General features: G+C 42.1%; 1 protein-coding gene across 3 annotated transcripts; it reads right to left on the reverse strand.

The window, feature by feature from the left end:
• Window positions 1–3,986: 3,986 nt before the first annotated feature.
• Window positions 3,987–9,611, reverse strand: ptgs2b (prostaglandin-endoperoxide synthase 2b). 3 transcript variants are annotated; one of them, XM_017456169.3, is made up of 10 exons: window positions 9,455–9,611; window positions 9,204–9,320; window positions 8,960–9,103; window positions 8,713–8,856; window positions 8,349–8,530; window positions 8,175–8,258; window positions 7,768–8,014; window positions 7,260–7,546; window positions 6,705–6,852; window positions 3,987–6,089 (listed from the first exon to the last, which is right to left on the reverse strand). In XM_017456169.3, the coding sequence occupies exons 1-10, from the start codon at window positions 9,510–9,512 to the stop codon at window positions 5,677–5,679; spliced, it is 1,824 nt and encodes a 607-aa protein (XP_017311658.3). In that variant the 5' UTR covers window positions 9,513–9,611; the 3' UTR covers window positions 3,987–5,676. The 3 variants fall into 3 exon arrangements, with proteins under 3 accessions (XP_017311658.3, XP_053531615.1, XP_053531614.1); XM_053675640.1 differs by having other exon boundaries at window positions 9,204–9,300; window positions 9,455–9,578; XM_053675639.1 differs by having other exon boundaries at window positions 9,204–9,351; window positions 9,455–9,556.
• Window positions 9,612–10,861: the final 1,250 nt, after the last annotated feature.

Below are 10,861 nucleotides of genomic sequence, written 5' to 3' on the forward strand. Positions count from 1 at the left end.
CAGACAGGAATGCTATTTGTTTAAGGCTTGTCCATGACGCACCTTCAGAAGAAGGTGATCATTACAGTCTGTGGCTCTCACGGTGTCATGAGGTCAACACTGATTTGATCACTGTGGTATTTAGTGATAGTATAATCATTAACATCACGAGTCAGTTTGAAGCCTCGTCTTGTTTTTGTTCTTTTTTAAAAATGATATCTATGTGAATATAATTCACTGCAACCAAAACGATTCGGATTTTTCCTTCATTTACTCACTTTAATTTAGATTCAATCCAGAATTACAAACCCACCTGATTCAACCAACCTGCATGCTTTTTGGGAGGTGAATGGGAACCTGAGTACCTGAAGAAAACACAGAGAGGACATGTGAAACTACACACTGTGTTAGTTTTGTTTAATTGTTTAAGCTACGGTGAAGAAACTGTGAGTCTTACCTCAGTGTCGGGTGAGAACAGTAGCTTGATTCCATGATCTTATCTTTGATTCACGTGCTTCTTCACTCCTGTCTTCTAGTGGTTGTGTCACGGTGCTAAGATTAGACTTGACTAACGTGACTGGCATGTGGTCTGATACTTTGCAATCTTTAGTGAGCTGGGAAAGGATGTGAGACTGACTAATTTGTTATGTATGTAGATGTGTGTGAGAAGATGTTCAGGTTTCATCACCGCTTCATGTAAGGAGAGTATTATAGCAGATACGTCTATCAGCGGCCTTATATGGCTTGGGAATATGGCAGAAGGGGGAAATGCTGGCAGCGCTGGCACTGCAACCTGAGGATTCAAACTGTCCTGTAAACAAAAGTCTTCCATCTGGGATTTCTCCTAAGAATGGACAGAGAAATAATAGCCATCGATAACCATACACACACGGATAACAGCTTCGTTGTCGTGAAGTCCTCGAAATTCCTCACAGATTTCCCCTAATCATCGCTCATAGTCGGATATCCTGAGGTGAGGACCTGGACAGTATCATTGCACCACCCCTTGTGTGACTAGGAAGATTTCTCAATGAAATATTAACAGCATACAATAGGTTCCAGCTGTCTTAAATGACACGAGGGTGACTAGATCGAGTTGAGTATCTGAGGAAAAGAAACATTCACTCTGAAAGAATTGTTGACTCACGTCCTTGTTTTTCAGAAGGTCGGTTGGGCAATTTTTCCAGTGGCATCAAATGCACGTGGATGTGCTGACTCTAAACACTTTACTTTACCATCACCACGTTAACCAGCTTCCATGTCGTACGCTTCCGTACAGCCTAATAGCACTCTTGCTCGTGCGACATTGACATTTCAAGAAAAATGTTTTGACAGTAATTGACTGCAGCAGGGTCCCGGCCCGCTCACCACATACCAAACCTCATCGTTTAGAGCAACTGAAACACGGAGATCAGACCCACAGCAGCAGGTTCGGGTGTGAGAATCCTGTAATGTGAAAAGATATGCGTGCAAAATTGGATTCATAATTGGAATTTAGTTTGAACATTTCATTAAGCAGGCAAACCATTTTATTCTATCGAAGCATATCTGAGCTGCTGAAGTTTACAGCACATGATGAACGAAGCCCAATTATGGCATTGAGCATGTAACATGATGTGACTTAACCCCGTTCCTGTCATATTACCGAAACCCAGAAGCAATGTGACTTCATATGCGTGAGAGAAGAAAGAAACCGAGTTGTCAGAAGGCAAGTAGTAACAGGTTCACCACTAGGTTCCACCTAGATGAGAATAAACACTGGAGAGTAAACATCCTGTGTCTTGGTTTCTCACAGATGTATGAAGGTCTTCATCCTACTAACGCAGAGCGGGAACCTCGCAGTTCTCTGGGAATAGTCCGTGGCAGCGCATTGAACAAATCAGTAAACCTTAAACAAATTTGCATACGTGTCATTTACAGCTGAAGCCGAAGGTTACACGCACACAGGCTAATGATATTCAGTCTCAGTTTTTCACAATTTTCTTTTAGCGAGACTTATTTCAGCTTTAATTCACTATATCAGAATTCCACTGGGTGACTGTGTCTTTAAACAGTCTGGAACATTACATACATTGATTGATGTAATGACTTTTAGAAGCTTCCGATTGGTCCATTGTCTTACTTAGGAGTTAATTGGGAGTGTATCCTTGACACTATGTTCCCATAATCAAAGCAACTAAGCAAAGATCTCAGGGAAACAACAAAAAATCATGGACCTCCACAAATCTGGCGTCTCCTTAGGAGCAATTTCCAATTAACCGAAGGTTGTACCGCTACACTGAAAAACAGAAAAACTCAGTGGATTTAAAAGAAGTCAGTCGTCTGTTTTGGAGAAGTCGATCTCGTTCCACTTTCGCTTTCCGCCCAACCGGTTTCACCGGTTTCACTCGCCCTGACTTGGGGGCTTTATTTCCCCACAGTTGCAACTTGAATTCTCGCAGTTGTGAGTTTATGTATTTATTATTACTTCCATGACTTTATACGTCACGTTTGATCATCATCGGGTCCTCGGAGGAGAGCGACGGTTCACACGTGTCATGCTGTATCTGAAATCACGCACTGATGCATTATTGAGCAACGGGAACACAAGCAACACTCAGCAGAAACACGTACGGTATTATGTCAGCTTCCTTCCACCCACGCTGATATTTCACGCTAATTAAACACTTCGAATGGTTGGCTGTCTAACGTGCTTAATTGCTGCGCATAAAAGCTTCACAAAGAGTCACTAGAACAAAAAAAAAAGAAAGAATGTCCCTCATTTGTGCTAGGCTTAGACGATCAGTATGCAGTTTGCTGATCAAGGTTTAGATATAAAATCAACATTTTGGTTTATAAAATTTGAACCTGGGTGACATGGTGCAGCTCCTGGGTCCCCAGGTGGATCCTGAGCTCAGGTGAGCCTGAGCATTGTTTAGCATGGTTAAGTAGGTCTGGGAAGAAGACATACATGTACATAATGTAGGATTCGTGGGACATTTATGCCTGAAAACCATAGGTAACTCATGCAGGAACTCATTCCTTCTTCAATGATCTTACTCATGTTAACTACTAAGAACTACTAACTATCCATCCATCCATTTTCTGCACCGCTTATCCTTACAGGGTCAGGGGAAGCTGGAGCTATCCCAGGAGGGATGGGGCACCCGGCGGGGGACACCCTGGACGGAGTGCCAATTCACACACCCATTCATACACTATGGACACGTACTATTTGGACACGCCAATCAGCCTACAATGCATGTCTACTGACTCGGGAGGAAACGAGTAACTGGAGGAAACCCCTAAAGCACGGGTAGAACATGCAAGCTCCGCACATACAGGGTAGGAATCAAACCCTCAACCCTGGAAGTGATTGGAACCCTCAACCCCAACTACTAATTATTTAATCGGTAAGTGTGCTAGCAGGAGTTCACTATTAACTAACTAGTGATTGGCGGCTGTGGATCAGGTGGTAGAGCGGGTTGTCCACGAATCATAGGGTTGGCGGTTCGATTCCTGGCCCACATGCTGAAGTGTCCTTGGGCAAGACACTGAACCCCAAGTTGCTAGCACCTTGCATGGTGGCTCTGCTACGATTGGTGCGTGTGAGTGTGTGTGTGTGTGTGAATGAGAACCAGTGTAAAGCACTTTGTAGAAAAAAAGCATTATATAATTTCCGACCATTTACCATAATTACTCAGTCATGGTAGCAGGATGAATGATTTCTTAGCCTACTCAAACCTGTGTCAATCATTAGAGATTACACAGAATCTCAAATGACTTCCTGTTTACTAGCACTAAACCAGGTACTGAATTTACTACAATGTTAAAAACAAATATTTTTGAAAAGCAAGTGTTCCTCTATTCATGTAACAGCCCATGGGACAGAAAGGGATATTTACTATTTGACATGAACTCATTCTCTAATACTGTAAGCTTTTGGGTAGCATATTCCTGGCAAATCCTGTATACAGTCATAACGCAGTAGAGTATGATGCACTTTTCAGAGAAGACAGAGGCGGATATTAGTGGATCGACCAGATATTACACTTTATATTAACAATATTGCAGTCAATATTACAAAAAACACAATATTACAGACAATAAGCTGATAATAATTTGTCAGCTTGCTCTGTGAATGAGCCTGGAACAAACACACTGGATGAAGTGATATTTTATACAAGACTTTGTTTGGACTTTGTCCAATTATTTATTTAATAAAAAAAACACAAAAAAACCCTGTTAAGTGGGCCCGCTGGGTGTCAGGGGTGCCATGCTCTCTCATCTGTCAATAAGGAAAACTATACCCAATCATACGCATCTCACGTATTTATCGATGGCAGTTGTGTATTTATCTGCCAAGCACAAGTTTGAGAATATACTGCGGGTGAATTGAGAAGAAGATTAGCAGATTAGCAACCGTCGTGTAATGGGGGAAACAAATAAATTGGGAGAAAATGCTGTACTGTAATAATGCTGAATAAACGTTTCAACGTTTGTAAACAGATTGTAAATAAAAGTTGTTCAAGTATTGTTTCCAGTGTAAACAACATCAACAACGTTAACATCTGGGATCACAATTACTAAAGGATTCTATATTCTACAATGTAAATACACCGAGAAAAACAGTGTGCTACGGTTCTGTGAGCAGTCAGGACCTGGGCTAAGATTCCCAAAGCATTGCGAGAGAGAGAGAGAGAGAGAGAGAGAGAGAGAGAGAGAGAGAGAGAGAGAGAGAGAAACAGAGAGAGACAGAGAGAGAGAGACAGAGAGAGAGAGAGAGTTGTGATTGTGATACTCTCTCCCTCTTACTGCGACTGGTAGCAGGTAGAAACAATAAAGATGGCTGTGGAGGTTCTTCCGTGGATATTCTTAGGACTTCAATTTGCACTCCAGTGTCTGTCATTGAACAGCTGGATTACGATAGACTCTAAATGAAAATAAATGATAATCAGTTCAGACTCATAAGTTCCTGTTTACACAATCGCACTCTCGGTTCGAGTCTCTTCCTTAAGTTTTCTTCTCAAAGAGTTTTTTTCCTCACCACCATCCAACACGGCTTGCTCATTACGGATAAATTCATATATATAAAAATTATACCCGGAATTGATATATTTCTGTAAAGCTTGTTAAAAAAGCGTTCGCTATCCAAATCGAATCGCATCAGATCGAATGGGATTGATCTTTGCGGTGCAATGTGCTTTTGGGAAACTCGAATCATTGTGCATGAAAATCCCCAGATATCAGAACAGATTTTCAGATGAGCCTGGACACGTTTTTCCTTTAGCATAGGGTTTGTTCTTTCTCCCTCTCTCCAATATTCTTGGCAATATTCTTCTTTTTACTTACAGTCAAACAGTTGTATTTAGCATCCATTTCTGTACATAGCAAGTATGCATTAATATCACCGGTGTAAGATAAGATAAGATAAGAACGTCGTTCGTATTTTATTTTATCGCCTAAAAGCACAACGAGAGCTCAAGTCAAAATCCTTCTATATACACTACACTACAGCTGAATAAAGCACGCTTCTGATTCTGCAACAGAAATATCCTGTGTGTAGATTTTACAAATCTTTATACAATAAAATAGATCCTATTAAAATGAAATAAATAAAATAAATATACAATACATAAATAAATAAATAAATAAAGGCTATAAGAGTTCCATTTTTTCGACTGATTCCTGTGAAGAATCGATCACAGTCGAGGTTTTTCAGAGCTCGGCGGTCCGCTCTTTGAGTAGAATTGTCGGGTTGACGTCGTTCGTGCCCGAGTGTGCCGTGCTGGCGTTGATTGTCGTCAGCGCCGTGTCCTTTACGTCGGGCACGTGAAAAGACACGACAGGACAAGGCCCGTTGACGTTATTGCATACCAGTTTCTGCAGCGAGGCCGTGTTGATGATGTCAAAGCCGACTTCGCCGCCAAACGTGCTGGGCTTCCAGTACTCAGGCGAGCAGATGGGGTTTCCCATGAGGCCTTTCAGTGAGTAAGGAGCACCCATCTCCACCATGGTCTCTCCAAAGATGGCGTTGGGCCGTGGCTTTTCAACGAGAAGACCGGTGTACAGCTCCATAGCATCAACATCTCCGTACAGTTCCTCCAGCTCCGCTGCCATCTCCTTATCACCTGAAGTGTACAGTAAGCTCTGTTAGTCCATCCAGTTCACCACTGATTCTGTACTTAAACATCCTGACAGGATCATATGTGCTAATGTGGCTAGCAATGACCACAATTCTAAGTTTGGACTAATATCAGCAGGTGAGATGATATTTATATAATTTAGTGACGCTGCACAAAAAAGAGAAAAAACGTAGCTCAATACTAACATCAGTCGTCATCACGAGTGTCAAAAAGACGGTGGGTTAAGAGTGCTAATTCCAATACTGACTCATCTCCTTCAAATCCACTCATTTAGAATATTTAATCCTTTTAATCCAATATATAATGTGTATGTCAACATGTAAAAGCTCTATTATGACAGAGGAGTTTGTGCTTCTTTTGTACTACAGGCAAGACTACACAGGCGAGGCAGAACCGGCGCTTCATGCCGCGTTTGCCAGATTGCTGTTTGGAAAAGTCGTCTACAGCGTTTCGTTACACATTCATCATCGGGCCTCAGTCTACTCCAGTGCAGCTCAGATCTCTTTGGCATGTTGTCCATGTCTTTTAAATAAGGTCTGAGGAGAGTTCTGAAGAAATAAAAGCGTCGTCTGACTCACGTGTTAACGTGAAACGTCTCACCTGTCATCTCTTCGAACGACGCGTACGGCTTCATGTTGAAGCGTTTCCTGTAAGCATTGAAAGACTGGTAGCGCATCCGTCTGCTGTTCTCGATCGATTTCGTCGACACCATCGTCAGTGCAGGCGGGACGTTGTGACCACCGGCAAACTACACCATCGTAAAAATGAAGAAGAAGAAGTTAATACTGCTGGTTTAAACCCAACATACATACAACTAATCACAGAGCTAAGAAACGTAACTCGAGACAGCTGTAATACACAAAACTACTTCAGAGTAAATGAACTAAATAGGGACTTGTGTATTTAGTCTAATCTGTTACGTACTCAGGAGTATTTGGTGTGTGTGTGGGGGTGTGTGTGGGTGTGTGTGTGTGTGGGTGTGTTTATTGTATATTACAATAAACGTCCAAAATTTGGTCGAATTTTGAAAGCTATACTTAAACCCAGCGACCCAGGCTCACTATTATTATCTTGCAAGTGTATGCAAAAATCCTGCACTGTAATTTGCTAATAATCTGCGTAACCGACAGGACTTCAGACGGAAACGCCGCTCACCCTGCCTGCGATCTGCTTGGAGAACGAATCGGCCAGGTTGCTTATGCCGTGCTCCGTCATGATCGAGGTGTTGAAGAGGAACTGCTTGTAGCTGTAGACTTGATCTTGGATATGGAAGTCATCGGGCATGAGCGGGTGCCAGTGGTAAAGGGTGTTAAACTCGGACGAGATCCGGTTCTGGTACTGGAAACGATGGTTAAACAGGAGCTCTGGATCAAATTTAAGCTTAAAGTGGTAGGCGCTCAGGTGCTGCACGTATTCCTCAATGACAATCTTGATGGTTTCACCTGCACAAAGGAACGACAAGAATTCCAAAAATGCAACCTGACACGCATGGAAAAAGCGCTGAAAGATGAGTATGAAGATAGACTTTTTTTGAAATATGAAATGTGCGGATTTGATAATAGGGCTTTGTCTGCAGAGAAGGAAGTAAAAGGTTTAAAAAACTATTTTCCATTAAGAACTTCAAACGCGTTCCTATCGTCTCTTCGAATACAAGTTCCCTCACCAATCAAGATGAGTCTTGTGGTCTGAAAGAGCCTCTCGTCGTCCCAATCTGGGTGCACCTGCTTAAGAACGTCACACACACGGTTGTGTTCCCGAAGCCAGATAGTAGCGTACATCATGAGGCCTGGGACCAGACCGAAAGCTTCGTGGCCTACAGCGAAGCGTTGAGGCTCAGGCACATGAGCTGGATAGTGCATATCCACCTGAACTTCACTGACTAGCGGAGGATAAACCTCGCCATCCAGAACCTAAACACGACCAGAAAACGTTCATTTCACCACTAAAACGTGAACGAATAGAGTGGACTAGTCGAAAGGGAATTCCAGGGACGGGAAATCATAACAGTATTATTTTTTGTTGTTGTTCATCGTCACTTATTAACTATTTACACAAAAAGCAAAACCCTACCTTATATTTTAGCTTGCCGTCCTTAAATAGTCGGAGCTTATGCTGACGTTCGAGGTCCTCGCCGTAAATGTGGTTCAGATCAACCTGAAGAATGTACGTTAGAGCAGGTTATGGAAGATGATGGAGAGATGATTTGGTAAAATCCGTCTGAGAGTCTGAAGGGTTGAGACCTACCCCATGGTTCTTGGCCATAGTGAAGGCCGGGCCTCGCTTCATGTCAGTTTTGAAGAACTGGTGTGTGAAGTGCTGAGCAAAGAAGGCGAACATGAGATTGGTGCGCTGTGGGTCAGGGATGAACTTCTTCCTGACCAGGAACTTCTCCACCACCGTCTTCACATCAGGCAGCTCTTTTCTACCTGCAAGTCAATTATATTACTAAGGCGACGGTACGGAAAGTTTTCCTCTAGTACAGTATGTGAAAAGCCCTTCAACACTTTCTGGTATGTTCTATCCTTAGTCGGAAGGCCTGTGATGTCATGCCCCTATGAGACTGCCGATAGAACAATGCTAAAGAACAGGTTTGGATAGTGACGCTCACCTGCAACTCCCATAGGTGTTGGGCAATCCTCGGGAACAGGAGGCAACGTCCGTGTGAAGTAGGATAGATTGGAATAGGCTTCCCAGCTCTTGTAACCATAGTCAGTGTTGAAGGTTGGGGGACTTTCAATTAAATGGGAGCGTGCTGATCAAAGAGAAAAAAACAACAAAACATGACTTAGTAGCCTTCAAGCACTTCCACTTTAAGAATCTTCTACAACTCTTTACACCTCTGGATTTCTACTTACACGTCAAAACATAACGCATGACACCGTCTCGCAGGAACGGAATGTTGTTGATGATGTTCCAGAAAGCGCGGAAATGCGTGAGGATGTAGTGCACCGTGTTCGGTGACGGTTTCAGCGTCACTTTCAGCCATGTGAGGAATTCAGCTATTGAGGAGAAACACACGAAGACAGTAGATGATTTTAAAAAATGATAAAAATCTCCTTTATCTTGCTTTTTTCAACAGCACAAACCATTTCAACTTACGAGTTGTACAGTTTTGCCCGTAATATCCGGTCCGTGTGCAGTCACACTCGTAAGAGTCTTGACCAAGAGCGGTACACACACCACGGTTCTGGCATGGCTGGGAGCAACAAGGGTCGGCTGTAATCAATACCAAAGATTTTCGATATGGCTGTTAAATAGGTTAAATATAAATATAAATATAAATATAAATATAAATATATATACAGAGAGAGACCTTTTAGTATGTTAGTGTCAGTAGAGAAATAACCCACCTCCTTCACATGCCAGGACACCCAGGGATAAAAGAAGGAGCAATCCAGTCATGTACATTCCAGTGCTTTTCAGTGTGCTGCACTTTTTAATTGTTCCCACGCCAGCTGAAATCTGTGAGTGAATGAACTTGGTTGAGCAAGCAGCTTTTATACTTCATGTGACGCAATCGAGACTGAATAACCAACCGGTTCCTTGCTCCCTCCACAAGCCTGGGAATGCTCACGTGATCGAGCCAAGACTTCCGTCGGTGAGATGAAAGGGTTCGAGCAACGGTGGAAACTCTGGGATCTCCAGTGACTGTGTGTGATCATGGAGCACAGACTCCTTTAACCAGTATCACCACTACCCATAAAGGGTATGAATGAGGGAATACGCCTACTATCAAAGTGAAAGGGAAAAAAACCCCAAACGGGACAAAGACGGAAACTTTGGAAAGTTTGTGCTATGCGTTCTGCGTCACTGAAACGGGTTTGGGTTCGAGTAAATAAACAAAGCAAAACAAACAACACAAAAATGGAAGCAGTATTTTGTGCGCCATTAGGGCGGGGGCCAAAACAAATTTTTTTATAGTAAAAAATTATAATAATAATGTAAACAAATATAGAATATTCATAAGCTAAGCAGCAGAATAGAAAAACATTTTCGACTTAAAAGGTTCCGATTAGAACCAAAAAGGTTTTTTTTTTCTTTTCAGCCTGACCCCATATAGGAGTACCCTTTTACATTACTCTCAAGTTCTTTCGAGAGCCATCTGGGTCCTTTAAAGAACCCACAAATGGTTCTGCACAGCAGAAGGGACCATGTTATCTCTATAAAAACAACAACAACAACAACAACAAAAACAACCCGTAGTTTTAAAACACAGCACGTGAACACAGAGAGAAGATGTTTATACAAGGCAGAATGAAAAAATAAAACGCAATGATGTAATGATGTAATGAATACGCCTCAGGTTCGTCAGCGCATGACGTCATCCAGCAACGTTTTGGTCACAGTGCTCCTGTCACTCACCTGGAGTATACTGACATCATGGTGAAGATGAAGCAATGCATGGGAAATGCTAATTTAGTCCATCATGGCTTAAAAATTTGGTTTATCCGGTTTAGCCATAGAATGTCGGATGCTAATCTAATACTTTGTGTTGTGCAGATTCATCACAAGTATGGAAGAATATATGTATGCATGTATGTATGCATGGAAAATAATAATAATAACGCCATACTGTAATAGAAGCGTTATAACAAAGCAGTGGTGTTAGGGCTCCCCCTGGTGGAAGAAATGACACATAACATAACACAACATAACAGTTCTGCTAGCGGGTTTACACTATTTATTTATACAGTATATTTATTTATATTTATTTATACAGTATATACTTTAACACAACTTGGACATTGTTGGTCAGG

The sequence above is a fragment of the Ictalurus punctatus genome, chromosome 25 (assembly GCF_001660625.3).
Source record: "Ictalurus punctatus breed USDA103 chromosome 25, Coco_2.0, whole genome shotgun sequence".
Taxonomy (NCBI): domain Eukaryota; kingdom Metazoa; phylum Chordata; class Actinopteri; order Siluriformes; family Ictaluridae; genus Ictalurus; species Ictalurus punctatus.

Excerpts from the sequence above, each read along its gene's own strand:
- ptgs2b (XM_017456169.3), bottom strand. The coding sequence starts at position 9,512 with ATGTACATGACTGGATTGCTCCTTCTTTTATCCCTGGGTGTCCTGGCA. Across the intron at positions 8,857-8,959 it reads CATGCGTTATGTTTTGACGT|CACGCTCCCATTTAATTGAA; the intron begins GTAAGTAGAAAT and ends CTCTTTGATCAG. Across the intron at positions 8,259-8,348 it reads CTATGGCCAAGAACCATGGG|GTTGATCTGAACCACATTTA; the intron begins GTAGGTCTCAAC and ends TACATTCTTCAG.